The 16,836-nt window shown below is 41.5% G+C and overlaps 1 protein-coding gene across 1 annotated transcript in view; it reads right to left on the bottom strand.

The window, feature by feature from the left end:
- The window catches only part of UBN2 (ubinuclein 2), an 80,828-nt gene that overhangs the window by 46,606 nt on the left and 17,386 nt on the right, over positions 1 to 16,836 (bottom strand). Inside the window, exons 3-8 of the mRNA XM_060245317.1 lie at positions 8,692 to 8,793; positions 7,661 to 7,798; positions 6,763 to 6,875; positions 5,685 to 6,183; positions 3,932 to 4,002; positions 2,735 to 2,864 (exon numbers count right to left, since the gene is read on the bottom strand). Coding sequence (XP_060101300.1) covers positions 2,735 to 2,864; positions 3,932 to 4,002; positions 5,685 to 6,183; positions 6,763 to 6,875; positions 7,661 to 7,798; positions 8,692 to 8,793 — 1,053 coding nt within the window. The remainder of the gene's footprint in view (positions 1 to 2,734; positions 2,865 to 3,931; positions 4,003 to 5,684; positions 6,184 to 6,762; positions 6,876 to 7,660; positions 7,799 to 8,691; positions 8,794 to 16,836) is intronic.

Below are 16,836 nucleotides of genomic sequence, written 5' to 3'. Positions count from 1 at the left end.
TAAAGCACAAGTTGATATCTTTGATCTAAGGGACAACTATCCCTCGTGTGTCTGTAGACTAATATTAAAGACAGAGTAGGTGGCCAGGGGAAGACAGGGGGAGGCCAGTCTAAATGTAACTGACATTGCCTCAGTCATAGGCCTGGTGGAACATTACGGTTTTGCAGGCACTGTGGAACGGCATCAGATCCCACAGGGCCCAGATCTCACTCAGAAGGGCATTCCACCAGGCCGGAGCCAGAACTGAGAAGGTTCTGGTTTGAGTTGAGGCTATTTTTCAGGCCAAGGATTGCCTAGAATTTCATTTTAGGCAGGAGCAGAGCAAAAAACAAACCCTGACTAGGGGTGTGTACTCAGTATATACTGTGCCAAATAAATACATGAAAAATACCTTACCATTACCAGTATTTTTGGGGTATTTATTCAGCTGAATGAGATTCAGCCAAAGCAGCATGAGTTCACCCACCTTTGGGGTGAACTTGAACCACTTCCCAGTTCCTTGCACATGGCTTGGCTTCCCTTCCCTCCCCAAGTCAAGTTGTGGCAGGGGCACATGTCAGTGAGTGAAGGGAAGGCATTTAAATACCTTCCCTCCCTGAGTCACATTGTGGTAGTGGCATGCCTCAGCAAGGGAAGGTATTTAAAGTGACATATGTTCCCCTTCCCTTAATGATTCATGCTGCTGCTGCAGCACAACTCGGGAAGAGAAAGTATTTAAAGTTGAAATACCTTCTCTTTCCTCCCTGAGTCATACCACAGTGGCAACATGCCTAGGGAAGGGAAGGTATTTAAAGAGACATACCTTCCCTTCCTGAGATGTGTGGCCACTGTGGCATGGGTCAGGGAGGAAACTGAATGTATTTAAAGAGACCATGGTCTCTTTAAATGCATTCCCTTCAGTCACTGAGGCTGCTGCTGCTGCTGCAGCATGACTTAGGGAGCAAAGGGAAGGGATGGAGCCAAATAAATTTGGCAATGTCAATTATTTCCCAAATCCGAATATAATACCTGAACCTGAAGAATACCTGTGTACCCTAGCCCTGATGTTGATAGCCCAGGCTAACCTGATCTTGTCAGATCTTGGGAGCTAAGCAGGATCAGCCTTGTTAGCATTTGGATGGGAAGCCACCAAGGAACTCCAGGATCCTATGCAGAAGCAGGCAATGGCAAACCACTTTGGAATGTGTCTTGCCTTGAAAACCCTACGGGATCACCATAAGTAACTGTGACTTGATGGCACTTTCCACCACTACATTAGCAATAAAAGCATAACAGCAGCAACGACATTATATAGAACTGGAAATCCTTTTAACAAATGGAATAGTTAAAATGTTTGTAATGTAATATGGGATTGACTCAAGAATGGGGATGGTCAAATTTTAGCTTTTGGGATGCTTGTGGCTCCTACAAATTATTCTCTGTCCCCACCAACCCTCACCAGATTGGTAACAAGGCACAGATCATGAGCTGACAAGTACCCTACTTTTTCCCCATAGGATGCATGTCATAAGTAAGAAATTATCTTGGCCTCTTAAGTTTTGTACAGGGAGATGTAGGGGAGGCTATGAGAAAACAGCATGAGGGTTTTTGCCTTGCAGGAAACCTCCCATTGGGAAATGAGGTAACTTCAGCAGCTGGATCCTCCCTGGTCATTATTCTAATGGCATATTTGAAGGGATCTCTCCCCCTCCCTCAAGCAGTTTTGTCAAGAAGACCATGGCCTGCGGGTTCAAGAACTGACTGTTCCTATCCAGGACATTCTAAATACAGGAGAGTGGGGGAAGGCAGGAAAATCAGAGTCTAATATTGGATCAAGATCCTCTCTCCTTTGCCTTTCCTCTATTACATTCACACCAATCCCATGATGTTCCTTTCACAACCGTGTTATGCTTATCCTTATGAATACTTATAAGGAAAGTGTAGAAAAGGAAATCCCTTCCCTAACAGTTACAGAGAGTTAAACTGGAGAAATCACTTGAGATAACTGTCTGATAACAACTGGTATTTTTTTCCCTTCTGGATAACCTAGAGGTAACAGCAAAGAACATTTCAATACTGAAGAAAAACAAACAAGAAAAACAGGACAGCTGCAACAGATAAGGCAGCCATCTGTTGCTGTTTAGGGGCCAAATTTTCAAAACTATGGAACCATTTTAACAGAATGAAAAATGTTATGTGATTTAACAAAAAAAGTCATAAAATATACACTAAGCACTTGGACATAAGCTTGAAAGTAAACTGGGAAAAACCATGTATTCATTCACCAGATATGTGTCAGTTAAAGTCTATTTTACCAGAAATAATGGATCAGTTAGACTCTCTTTAATTTTTTTTTAAAATCACAAAAAATCTCCCCAAAATTTCCATCAAGCTGCTGAAATAATTGCTAAAAAGCCACTGATACTCACATAGGCAACAAACTGAAGTCAGTTTCAAATCTAAACTGTCATAAACTTTATCCAAGGGAACTTTCAATGTAAAAGGGCTTGAAACTCTGTACACTACAATTCTTAGGGTTCAACCGGGGGGGGGGGGCGGGGGGGGAGTCCTTAAAGGATTTTGATCCCATCTTTCCTTCAGTTTGTGACTTCTAACACATTTAAAATACAATATCAAATTTGCATATAAAAACTACAGTGCTCCTTGGAGTGAAAGCTTCATTGTACTGGGAACCATGTCTGAGCCATCTCTTATAGAGTACCCTCACATATAACTGTGCTGTGTATATTTTTACCTGAACATTGAGGTGCAGCTTCTTCAAACGTTTTATCAACGTGTCCTTATTGCATGGCACAAAAGCCTCGAGGTGAGAGTATATTCCACTGCGTATGTTAGGACTCATTTCCTGTAACTGCAGCTCAATACTGAAAAATGGAAAACAAATTTACAAATAATGAGAAACAGCTGGGGAAGGCAAGATTTCTACTTGCAAGGCTCCCTAAGATTTCTACTTGCAAGGCTCACATTTAGTTATTTTATTTATTTTTCAAAATATGTACCCCAAGTTTCTGCCTACATAAGAACTACCAAAACAACACACACAATAAAATCACATCTCTTATGAAAGCTTGAAAACAAACAAAAACCACAACACTAAAACAATAAATACCAGTGCTAAAATATAGATACAAAAACATTAAAGCAAAAGTTAATACATTGGGCAGGAAGGGATCACTAACAAAAAAACTGTCTTCACCCACTGGCAAAAGACAGTAATAAAAGGGGACAGATGAGTCTTCCTGATAAGAAAGCCACAGTTCTGGTGTCATGACCAAAAAAGCCCTCTCCCAGGATGCCATCTGCCTAATCTCAAAAGGCAGGGGCACTCAAAGCATGGCCTCAGAAGATAACCAGAGTGGCTGTCCTTCAGGTATGTTGGTCCCAAATCATATAGGGCTTTAAAGGTCAACATCAGCACCTTGCATTGTACCCAGAAACAGACTGGGAGCCAGTATAGCCAGGCCAAGACTGGACTGATATGGTCCCTATGCCCCACTCCAGTTAACATCCTTGCTGCTGCATTCTGCACCAAATGATGTTTCTGAATACATTTAAAGTGCATCCCCAAGTAGAGCATACTGCAGTAATCTAATCTAGATGTAACCAGGGCACACACCATAGTTGCTAGATCTTTTCTGCCCAGGAAAGGCATAGCTTAGTAAATATTTGGCTTGGATCCTAGATGACGCAATATAAAAAGAGCAAGGACAGAGCAGAGCCAGGGCTTTTCTCTCTACAGTGGACAGCAACTGTGGAGCCGTATTCCACAGAAATGCTCATACAAATTATTCTTTTTTAATTTCAAAGATCTTGAGAAGATATGCATAGTTGAAGAACTTTTAACTTTAAAACGTCCACCTTTTTTTGCAGGACATAAGCTCATTTCCGTTTCCTATATATTCCCTATCATTAAAAAAGGAAAAACACTTACTCCAGAAGGATATTGTTCATGTCCTGTGTGAAGAATTTCTTTCTGCCTTCTTCATCAAAGAGCTTAGCAGCCTAGAAAGAGAAAAACAGAGACAACTTTGGATATACTTTATCTCATAATGCCTATTTTCTCTGTTGAGTTTCCCTTTGCTTGACTTTTAACTGCATAAAAATGGGCACTGTATGATACAAATCATTTGCTTCTTACCAAATGCACTTTTGTGCAGCATACAAACCCATCTTCTGTTTTATTAAAAGCCTTTCTATGCCTCTCAGTTTTATACCATGGCAAATGATCCCAAAGGGATAAACATAAATGGAACCGAAAATGCCAATTACATTTGTAAGTCTTCTCATTTTGAAAATGGGGATGACGTTAGGTAGGTGTGAGATGAAGTTAATAAAGAAACTTACTGTTCTCCCATCATACCAAGATGCTTCCTGAACTTAAATGCCATACAGATACAAAAGTTACCCTGCTTATCTAAAATACATTTCACAGAGCAATGACATATGGATATTTCACCACTTTGCTGCAACATCAAGGGATGGCATATGCAAAACTTCCAAGACAAAAAAACAAATCAGTTGCACCGCCCTCAAACACAGTATGTTTTTAAAGAGTGGCAGCTTGTTCATTCAGCTGCACATCATCTAGGATTGATGTATCAAACAATATGTGCATATGCGAATTAGCCTTCAACTTAGGAAAAGGTCTCTTCCATTTTTATTAAATTATTGTTGAATTAGAAGCATAAATACCTTTGCCAGGTTCTAGTAACAGATACTAAAGAGAACCACAATGGTTGTTGTGACAAATTATAAAGAATAACTTATCAACATGGTACTTTCTAAATTAATACTAGCAGAGATACTCCAATGTGACCTAATAGAACCACAAAAATATTTATCAAAGTCCTCAGTACAGAAGGAGTGCTTTCTTGTTGGGGGGGAAAAAATATTGTTGGAGAATGGTCATCATTTCAATGATATTCTTCCATGCCAACAGAGTGAAAACACCTTACAACACAGGGGTGAACATCCCTTTCAACAGATAGCCAACTTGATACATCTGTTTCAATGTTAATTTCTTCAGGAAAGAGATTATCCACAATAGAATATTCACACTGGAGTATCTCTGCTTTAGTTTTGTATCACTTGGTATTAATTTATAAAGTACTATGTTGGTAAGTTATTCTTTGTGATTTGTCACAATAGCCATTGTGGTTCTCTTTAGTACCTGTTACATATTGTGGCTTCTCTCAATTGCTGTAGGCTGTAGTAACAGACAACTGGAATATCTACTTGTGGAACTTCAACAGAATTTCTACTTGGAAGCAATGTTCCCACTAAGCTGCAGTCTTGTGAGCAAAAATTCTACTTTATGAGCTAATGGCATTAAAGTTGTGAGCTACTGCATTACTGTGCTCTGGGGTCATCCTTCCTGAGCTAAGACAAAAACATATGAGCTGGAGGTTGAAAATCTGTGAGCTAGCTCACACTAACTCGGTTTAGAGGGAACACTGCTTGGTAGTACATACATTTCTCATTAAGTGCTCTCTTTCATAAACTTTAGTAAGTCAACAGATGACCTTCAGGCATGGTTACTAATGCTCTTTCATAAGTGAGATACAAATACTTTGAATAAATGTTGCCATGTAGCCTTTAGTACTATATATGCTGTCCAAGTTCATGCTTGCTTTATATTGTAACCGTTCTTCTCAAAATTCAGCACTAAGGAAGCCAACACTTACAACTCTAAGATCTTCAATGCGCTTTTCCAGATGTGCCGGCAGACCTTCTGGGAGGGCAGGCACCTGTTTCAAAGGCAGGACCTCAGAGGTATGAGAGGGCTGAGTGGTACTTCCATTTTCCCCTGATGGTTCAGATACTGGGCTACCATTGGAAGTGCCATCAAGTAGCCTATCCAAATCAATGTCTCCCAGCATTTCTAGGGCACTTTCGGCTTCCTGCAGGAGCTCACGCTCATTTGTGCTGCCAAAAATAGAAAGAACTGGGTCTGCAACACTGAGGTTCAGGTCGGAGACATCATTTCCAACAGTGACAGGGGCAGCAGGGAGTTTATTAGGTGTAGAATTGGAAATGGCTGTGGTGCAATTCTGGGTCATTTCTTTCTTCTTGGAGGCTTCCTTCTCCTTCTGAAACTTTCGAATCATAGCAGCCAATGAGAAAGAATCCTTATACAGCTTCTTTTTCTTTTTTTCAGATTTGTGTGAATTTAAGGCCATCACTCTGCAAAAATATATATGTAAAATAAAAAGTAGTTAAAAGGTCAGTCAATTACATGTGAGTACAGCTCAACAATTTATTCCCAAATAAGTGTTAGCAATGGTCATCATAATTCTTTAGTATACTAATAGTAGATTTACCTATTATTATTTAGTAAGGTACCATTTCCTACATGTTAAAGGTTGGCAATATACACTTCATAATTGTATTTTCTAAAAAGCTTTCCAAGTTACTTTAAAATAATTTGCTTTAGAATGTCTTCAACAATTGCAAAGTAATTTTTACATACAGGCTTTCTCATCATTCTCTGATCATCTAACATCTTTAGTACAATCATCTTTATAAACGTAGAAACAGCATGTGTTAGAAGCTCTTTGGCTATTTTACTGACAGGCAGATTGAAGCAGAGATGTGTCAAAATCATTAGAAAACCCATGTTTATATTAATGACTATGCTACAACACACTCAGCAAAAAGTAGCTCACAATTCACAAGCTCTGACATAAATGCTTTACCATTAGCTCTGAACTCACTCACCCAAACAAAATAATCTGTCCTAGAAATAAACATAGATAAGATTACCCAAGCTGTTTAGAAACTTTCATCTTTCGTGGCTTCTTCTCCTTGTCTGCTTCTTCTTCTTTCCGTTTGCGTTTCTTCATCCCACGGTCCTCACCATCTTTAAGTTTAGCTACCTAGAGAGTGAATTAGTTCACCAATACAATAATTCTATAATGAAATGCTAACATTCAACTTTTAGTATCAGACCAATATCCATCTAGTCTGGCATTTTGTTTTCAACAGCCAGATGTGTTTGGAAGCTTACACACCAGATTTAATGGGGATAGCTAATATATGTTTGTTTGCTAACCATCATTGTTCATTTTATAGGCTGCTTTATAGATGTTAGACTTAATTAAGCTAAGGTAGGTTGCAAAGATTGCATTATAACAGCATTTATGCATTCCTACTATATCACTATTACCTTCTAGGAACAATTCCAAGTTTGAGTTTTGGCTTTAAAACCCCTAACAATGCCAGCCTACAAGCCTCACAAATTGCCTTTCCCCATTTTACCATCACAGTCAGCTGGCCTACAGGTCTACGGTAGAGCACATGGAATCCATGCAGATAGTCCCACACTGAATCACTGGCATCCCCAGTTGGAAAGATCTCAAAAAAAAAAAAACAGCAGGGAAAGGTGTCTTCTGCCAGTCAAGTAAACAGTAGGGTTACATGCAACTCAATATTAGGCAGCTTCACATACTGTTATGATGAAGTAACTTAACTGGACCTTCCATGCACCATTCAAATAGTAATGGCATGTAGACACAGTCAAAACTAAAAGAACATGTACATGTTAAATATGTAATTTGACATGAAGCTTGGAAGACAGTGACCATTGTGAAGTGCTTTAAGGTTTCAAAGCAAGCACACCAATGTATAAAAACCTGGTTCTGAAAAAACTAGAATTGCTCACTTTAGATGGCCTATGCTTTTTGCCTTCAGTAAAGTCTTCCTCCTCAGAGTCAGAGGCTTGGCGGAACTGCAGAGTTCCAGTGTTTATGTAAAATCCTCCGTATTTAGTAGTCAGGGATGCTGGAACTAATTCATCATACTGGGAAGAAAATGGAAGAGTCAGGTTAACAGACTGCTATCTCTTCACTAACAAGAAATGATTTACTATGCTGCAAAACACAGTCCTGAACAGGAGACAGCTTTTTTTTTTTTTGCCAAGAAGTCACTGCTGATTTGTGGCAACCCTTTGGTGTTTTCAAGGAAAGACATTCAGAGGTGGTTTGCCACTGCCTGCCTCTGCATCTTGACCCTGGTATTCCTTGGAGGTCTCCCATCAAAAAACTTTTCCTGCCTAGCTTCTGAGATCTGATGAGGTCAGGCTAGCCTGGGCTAGTCAGGTCAGGGCAGGTTATATAGAGAGACATTCACTTATACCACCTTACAGATGGCATTGTAGGACTCTCTATCATCTTCATTTAGTTTGCTTTTAAGCTTTACTTTGTGTACCAGCAACAATTTCAGCAATATGGTGGTATAAGGATATATAATATACAGAGAGAGAGAGAGCACTAGATCACAATATTGGTGGAAATATTGCCAGAACTGTATAACACACAAAGCAAAGCTTAAAAGCAAACTGAATGAAGATGATAAGGAGTCCTACAGTGCCATCGGTATTAGAGTGTATTATATATCTTTATACCACTATATTGGTAGAATTGTTGCCAGTACAAAAAGCAAAGTTTAAAAGCAAACTGAATGATGACAGGGACACCTACAGTGCCATCAGTATTAGAGTACCCCCACCCAAAGCTACAGAGCAGTGATATAATGTGTATCTTTTAAGATAAACATCTATGATGCTTCATTATCTCCAAAGTTGAGCAGGTGTACAAACAGTTGATGTCTGGAAGGAAGACTATGTGGGCACTCCAGGAGCTCTTGGAAGGAAGAATAGGATACAGATATAATAAATAAGGTTAATTAACTCACAGCTTCTGAATTATCAATGAAAGGATCAGTTTCATCATAGCCATAGCCTATGTCAATGAGATCCTGAAGGCGGTCCTTCCGATGCTTGTGGGTCTTTCCTGCCTGAAACATAAAAGAATAGGCATTTTAGGGTAAAAGACTGTTTGAAATAAAAGCGAGAGTTTGAGGGAGCTTCAAAGCCTGCATACAACTGAAGCAGTGTTATCAGAATGCTGTTTGACTTGTTCAAAACAGCTAGCAGATATATTCAAGTCAAAGTCCATGATCATCATACTGTTGTGAAAATTTTTGTTACAAGCTCCTCAGGGACATATGTAACTGATCCACAGCTTAACCAACCACCACTGGAAATTCTTCCTCTCCAAAAAAATGTAATCTATAGAATCACCAATATATCTAATTCTCATCATAGCCATGTCTGTGGATACATAAATCCAGAGATTGGAATCATAAACAGAAAAGACAGATTCTTCCTACAAACATGAAAAAAAAAAAAACTGGTTTTCAGAAAAATTTGAGGGAGGACTCACAAGAGCCAGACCAATAGCAACCATCAGTGATTTGCTACCACCTGACTTCAATGACTCACTAGAGACTGCTGCTTACTACTGACCTTGGGCCAGTTGCATATTTTCAGCATAATCTATTTCATTTAGTTTTTGTGAGGACAAAATGAAGGAGAGAATAACCAGCATATCTAAGTGACCGCCTCTTCCTGTATACCCCCTAGAGAACTTTATGCTCTGCTGAGCAACATCTTCTAGTTGTCTGTGGCCCAAATGATATCCACTTAGCCTCAATTAGGGCCAGGGCTTTTTCTGTCCTGGCCCCTGCTTAGTGGAACAAACTACCACTAGAGATCTGGACCCTGCAGAGCCTGCTGCAATTCTGCAGGGCCTGTAAAACAGAGCTGTTCCACCAGGTCTTTAGTTGAGGTGGTGGACATCACTGAACACTGGTATTTCCTGTCCCATGCTGGCCCACTTTGAAGTAGCGACTGATTACAATTACTATCATTTATTGTTATTGGTCAGCTACCAGGATTTTGAAATGGTTGCCATCTGGATTTTTAGTCAGTCAGTTGGTTTGTTTGGTTTTATGTTTGAGTCAGTTGATTTAGAAATTATGTAATTTTTTTATTCCTGATGTGAGCTGCCCTGAGCCAATCTGGAAAGGTGAACTAATAAATAAATTTGGATTCCCACTGTGGAGAAAGGTGAGGTATAAGTGAAGCAAATAATATAACTGAAGATGGGGGTCAGATAGAAGGTAGGTTGGTTGCTAGGTGGGAATGACAAAAGGAAGCAGAGAAAGATGAGGCTCTGGGGGTTGCCAGGAGGAGGGAAGCAAGTAATAATGTGGGGAGGGGAAAGTGAAGTACCCCCCACAAGTTCTTGCCAGTTCCAACAACCCAACCAGGCCTGGCAGCCAATGCCACATAACTGGACCATAGTTTTCCCAGGCAGAGGCTGCCAGGGGAGGGAAGAAGAGAAAACTGAAGATTGAGGGGCATATATCTGGTGAGTGGGACTTGCAAATAGTTGGAAAGGGGAAATAAGATGCTCCCTGCATGCCCTTGCAGGTTTCCCAGTTATATGATAAGTGATAAGAAGATAGACAATCTCAGACATGGCACTCAGGGCCCCAATGTTTGCTGTCCTAGTGGACTTCAATTTTCATGATGAGGCTGCCCTGACAGGAGCAGCTAAAGACTTCATGGCTACCATGACAACCACGGGAGTGTTCCAGAACACTGTGGTACATACACAAAAACATGCCATACACTTGGTTTGGTTTTCTCTGGATATAAATTCTCTGATAATGGGGAAATTTTCCATTCTGCCCTTGTCATGAAACAATCATTATCTGGTGACATGTAGACTCATGGATACTCAGAATTTCCACAAGGGTGGGACAATTAGGATCGTCTGCCCCAGGAGGTTCATGGATCCAGAGGGGTTTCCTGATGTCTCTTGGGGATTTTCTGATCAGCAAGTTTGGTGCTCTTGTTACAGCTCTGGCTGACCTGTGGAATCTGGAGATTACCTGGGCCGTAGACACAATTGCTTCCAAGACCTCTCTCTCCTTTGACCAAATTCAGAACGCCCTTTGGTTTTACAGAGTAGCTTTGGATGATGAAACAACTGGGTAGACAGTTAGAGAGCAAGTCGAGACAAACTTGAACCAAAGTATGATTGAACACAGATGAGAGAAAATGATCATGCCTACTAGGTGGAAGTGATGGCAGAGAAGCAAGCTCACTTTTTCTCCACCATTGTGTTTGCACAATGACATTTGGCAGAGCTTTTCTGAATTGTGAAGGGGCTTTTTGCGGGGGGGGGGGGGGGGAGCTGCTCACATCTGCCACAGGTTAAGACATCACAGTTGGTTCAATCTCAGGATGATATTGGAGCGCAATCTGATCCTAGCTGTATGGCTGACTCTCAGTTGGTGAGACCTGATAGTGGACAAGGTGCTTTGAAGTGTGTGGTGCACCACATCCAGTCCTGACCAGTGTTCCCGCTAAGCTGAGTTAGTCCAACTCACACATTTTTGTCTTAGCTCAGGAAAAATGACCCCAGAGCCAACTACTTTAATGCAGGAGCTCACAACTTTAATGCCATTCACTCACAAAGTAGAATTTTTGCTCACAAGACTCCACAGCTTAGAGGGAGTACTGGTCCTGCCCCCTGCCCCTCATGGATGATTGTATCATTCCAGGCTGGTTTGAGTGACTGGGTCCAGGAGGTAATAAATGCCTGACTGCAGGGAGGATGTAGTTCCAACTAGAGATGGGCACAAACCAATCCACAAACCACTATTTGTGTATGATGACCCTGGAGGTCTCTTCCAACTCTATGATTCTATGAATCACACTGATTCATGATTGTTAGCACAAACGTTTTTTCTTTGGTGGGTCATTTGGTTCATTTTTGTGGTTTGTTTTCCCAGGCAGACTGGCACTGATTCAATGCTGGGGGTAGACTTCAGGGAGCCCTAGAAACACCCATAGCAGTTGTCCATAGCTTGACTGACAGCTCTGGGAGCCAGTCTTGGAACTCCCATTCTGCTCTATGGAAGCAGGCAGCCTGACTCTGCTATTTCCGCTTTGCAGCATGAAGAGAGAACAGCTAGTTGTCCTGAGAGCTGAAGCTGCGCTTTCCTGGGGGCCCCTGCTTTGGGGGGCCATAACTCAGACATTTCAAATCCAATCTTTGCCAAACTTGGACACAGGAGGAGGAGAGCTGGCTGAAGACACCTGGTGAGTTTTATACCTCCTGAACCAAATGAGCCAATGAACCACGAACCAGTTTGGACAACCATACGAATCATGAAATGAACCTCTGATGCAGAAAATCAAATTAACCACAAACCAACACACCAACATTTTCCCATTCCTTGCCCATCCCTAGTTCCAACTGCTTTGAAAGAGGTGGTTGTGAGACACATTCTGAAGAAGGCACCTCTGAACTGGACAACTATCACCCAGTGGCCAATATTCCATTCTTGGACAAAATGCTCGAGCGGGTGATGGTTACACAAGTTCATGTGGTCTTGAAGGAAATGATGATGTAAACTCTTTTCTATGTGGATCCAGGCCTGCCTTTGGGACAGCCATGGCCCCCTGATTGATGACCTTTGCCAGGAGAGTGACAGGAGGAATGCAGCCCTGTTGAGTCTCCTGGACCTCTCTGCAGCTTTCCATGCCTTCAACTATTAATAATAATAATAATAATAAATTTTATTTATATCCCGCCCTCCCCGCCTAGGCGGCTCAGGGCAGCTAACAACAATTCTTACATTAACATAAATGGATAAAACTTTAAATTTAACAATTAAAAAAATTAAACATATAAAAACCAGTTAGTTAAGTTAAAATACATAATTCAAATCACATTAAATGTGTCTGGCAGCAATAACTGTTCTGGCGCTGGTTCTGCCAGTTTAAATAGTTCCATGATCGTATTATAGATGGTCAAGGTTCCATCTGGTCAAGGTTCCGCAGGGCCCGCACTTCCTCCGGAAGCTGGTTTCACAGTGCAGGAGCCGCGGCTGAAAAGGCCCATGTTCTAGTGTTTTGGAGTTTGACCTCTCTCGGCCCAGGGATGGTCATTTTATTTTTACCCACTGACCTCAGTGCCCTCTGGGGCTCATATGGGGAGAGACGGTCCCTTAGGTAGGCTGGTCCTCGGCCATATAGGGCTTTAAAGGTAATAACCAACACTTTGTACTGGACTCGGTAGGTGACTGGCAGCCAGTGCAGTCCGCGCAGCCCCGGCCGTATGTGCTCCCATTTCGAGAGCCCCAATAGTAGCCTGGCCGACGCGTTCTGCACCAGCTGCAGCTTCCGGGTCCGGCACAGAGGTAGCCCCAAGTAGAGGGCATTACAGTAGTCCAATCTTGAGGTGACCGTTGCATGGATCACTGTTGCGAGGTCGCGACGCTCCAGGAAGGGGGCTAACTGCCTCGCCCACTTCAGGTGGAAGAATGCTGACTTGGCAGTGGCTGCTATCTGGGCCTCCATTGATAATGAAGGCTCCAGTAAAACGCCCAAACTCTTAACCTGGCGCGCTGGTTTCAGTGGTGCGCCGTCAAAGGTTGGGAGAGCTATTGTATCCATCTGGAAAGGCTAGTTGGGCTGGGAGCAGAGGGCACTATGCGTTAGTGGTTCCACTCTTACTTGACCAACCAGTTCCCAAAGGGGGAACTTTGGGACTGCTGTTTGGTCCTGTGGCAGTTATGCTATGGGATCCTGCAGGATTCCATCTCTTCTCCCATGTTTTTAATGTCTATATTAACCCACAGGGAGAGATCATCTGGGGATTTGGAGGGAGGTGCCACCAATATGCAAGTGACACAGTTCTATTTCTCCTTAATAGCTAAACCAAGTGGGTCTGTGGAAGTCTTAAGTAGACACCTGGAGAAGATAACGGAGTCGATAGGGCCAATAAACTGAAGCTCAGTCCAGACAAGATGAAGGTGCTGTTGGTCAAAGGACAAACTGCTCAGGGCCTGCAGAACCAATCTGTTCTAGAGGGGGCTGTACTCCCTGAAGGAGCAGGTTCATAGCTTGGGGGTATCACCAGACCCTTGCCTATGGTTGGAAATTCAGGTCTCTTCTGTAGCACAAAGTGGCTTTTATCAGCTCCAGATGGCTGGCCAGCTACTGCCATCCCACAAAACAGTGATCTGGCCGCAGCAATCCATCCTTTGATCACATCCAAGTGATGTACATGAGGCTACCTTTAAAACCATTCAGGAACTCCAACTGGTGCAAAATGTGGTGCCTGGGCTACTGTCAGGGGTTGCGTACATGGATTGCATCACGTCTGTCCTGAAGGATCTGCACTGCCTACCCATCCATTTCCTGTTTCAATTTAAAGTGCTGGTTCTTACTTTTAAGGTCCTAAATGGTTTAAGGCCAGGGTACCTGAAGGATTACCTCCTCCTATACTATCCAGCCCACCAGTTTCTCAAGTCCTGCTCTCTGGGTCTTTGCTTTCAGAGGTGAGGTGGAGAGCAACTAGAGATAGGGCATTTTTTGTAGTGGCCCCTTGCTATTTGGAATGCCTTCCCTCTTGAGGCTTCCCTGGTGCCAACTCTACTTTTTCCTAGGCATGAGGCACATCTTTTTACACAAGCTTTTAATTAGGGGTTTATCTTAGCAGCAATCAGAGCCCCGCAGCGCAGAGTGGTAAAGCTGCAGTACTGCAGTCGGAGCCCTCTGCTCACAACCTGAGTTCGATTCCAGCGAAAGCTGGTTCAGGTAGCCGGCTCGAGGCTGACTCAGCCTTCCATCCTTCCGAGGTCGGTAAAATGAGTACCCAGCTTGCTGGGGGGAAAGTGTAATGACCGGGGAAGGCAATGGCAAACCACCCTGTAAAAAGGTCTGCCATGAAAACGTTATGAAAGCAGGGTCACCCTAGAGTCGAAAATGACTGGTGCTTGCACAGGGGACCTTTCCTTAGCAGCATTTTAATGCTCTGCATCTGTTTTATGGACCATTTTTATGCTGCGTATGCCTGATGGATTCTTTTTTTAATACTGTGGTTTTAAATTGTAAACTGCCTCAAGCTTGACTCTGAAAAGACAGCCTTGAAACATTCTAAACAAATAAATAAATAGACTGACCAATTAGTTTCAGAGTTTAATGCTGGTCTGCAGTAGAACAGTTCAATTTGAGTCCAGTAGCACCTTAGAGTCCGACAAGAGTTTCAAGGTATAAACTTTTGAGAGTCAAAGAGTTGAGAGTTTTAACTCTCAAAAGCTAATACTGTGAAATTCTTGTTGGTCTCTAAAGTGCACCTGGACTTAAATCTAAATGAGAAACTGGAAAAAAATTTCCTGTGGTAATGAGATGATTCAGGTAATATTTGCTCTTAATGAAGGAACATATTTAACTCTATCTCTGCCTGTTTTTGAATCTTGAAGAGAATAGGATACCTTCCACCAGTTGGAGCAGAGATCTGTGATCTTATTGTGCTCTGTTCTCCTGAACAGAAGCATCTATCACTACCATATACCAACACTTCCTCAGCAGCAGAATTTAGCTATTAAGAAAGCAACAGTATATTACTTACTGTGGAACAGCTGCCTCTGCCTAATAGGTGAGAGTAACTGCTGTAAAAAATATGAACTATTGTGACACTTTTAAAAGCTATGTCCTGGAGCAAGGATGTCTGTTCCTTCCTCCTTTGGGATTCCAAACCAGATGGTAACACTGAGACCTTAATGTATGAATCTTTGCACAAGAGATGAGGGTATGTGTGAATTAGTCCAGTGTACCAGTCTTTTGAGAGAAGATAATAGTTCTCACATAAAATATTGCTTTTTACTCCTATAAACCAAAGAACAAATACAATAAAGAAAACATATACTCAAAGGAACCAACAAATTCAGAAAACCATTTATTGAATAAAACCAGTGAAGTATTTTTTGAGTGTTTTCTGATTATTATTTTTTTTTTGCTACAAGGAGGAAAAGACTAACCACTGGTAGACTCAAAGAGAGGCTGTGAGGCTTAGAGCCCACACCATGGCAACCTAGTAGCTGCCTCAGTTCAAATATGCCATCAGTCATTAATGTAAAATAAGCAGATCTGAAGCTGCAAGCACATTGCTATACAAAGTACTAGTACTGGCTGTTTTAATAGCTAGACCTGGCTGGCTAAATAACAAGATGAGGGACAGACTACAAATGAGCTGAGAGGACCTAGTCTCTTCAGGAGGTTTTAAATCAAGAGAAAAATAATTTTTCAGGACCCAGGTTTCAGAAAAGTAGGCATTAAAATAGTTATACAATCAAACACATCCAAAATTCAGACACAATGTTTAAAAACTAACTCTAATTACATATATGCTGCACATGCTGGGAACTCAAAAGATAACTCTGCCAAAACCAGAATCCTGCCAAGTTCAACATAAATATTAGTTAGCATGTCTCAAAAACAAACCAAAAAAAAGAATACAAATGGTTTCAAGAAAAAAGAATACAAATGGATTAGAATACAAATGGTTTCAGTGCAATCGTTCTAAATGTTACTTTTAGTTAAATGTATTGTTTTGGTTAATAAATTTAAATCGTAAGTTATAATTTCATAATTGATATTGTACAATCTAAAAAACTAAAGAAAATGTTTGTTTTAAGCATGCTCTTTCTAAAAAAATAGCAAAATCTTCCTCTGATTTCCTATATCATCAATATAAATGTTAAATCTGGTCAGAAATCAGAGAACACCACCAGCACATGAATTAATATTTATTTATTTAATTTATATCCCGTCCTCCCTGCCAAGGAAGGCTCAGGGCGGCTAACAATATGAGGGTTAGCAATAGCATGCCCACCCATTTTACAATAAATATAAACAATATTAAATATAAAAACATTAAACATTTGGTGCTAATTCGATGTATCCGAACAACAAGATATTAGTGGTGGTAATCAGACTGGTCAATTTTTAAACTTCTGGAGGTCCCAGACAAGCCACTGGTGGTGTTTCTGGGTCCAATCCATCGCTGTAGATGTCATTATGAAAAAGCATGGTGGAAGAGTGCCGTTTTGTAGGCCCTGCAGAACTGTGTGAGCTCTCGCAGGGCCCTCACCTCCTCCGGCAACTCATTCCACCAGCTAGGAGCAGCGATGGAA

The sequence above is a fragment of the Heteronotia binoei genome, chromosome 8 (assembly GCF_032191835.1).
Source record: "Heteronotia binoei isolate CCM8104 ecotype False Entrance Well chromosome 8, APGP_CSIRO_Hbin_v1, whole genome shotgun sequence".
Classification (NCBI taxonomy): Eukaryota; Metazoa; Chordata; class Lepidosauria; order Squamata; family Gekkonidae; genus Heteronotia; species Heteronotia binoei.
Note: the sequence above shows the minus strand (reverse complement) of the source record. Positions and strands in the feature narration are given on the sequence as shown.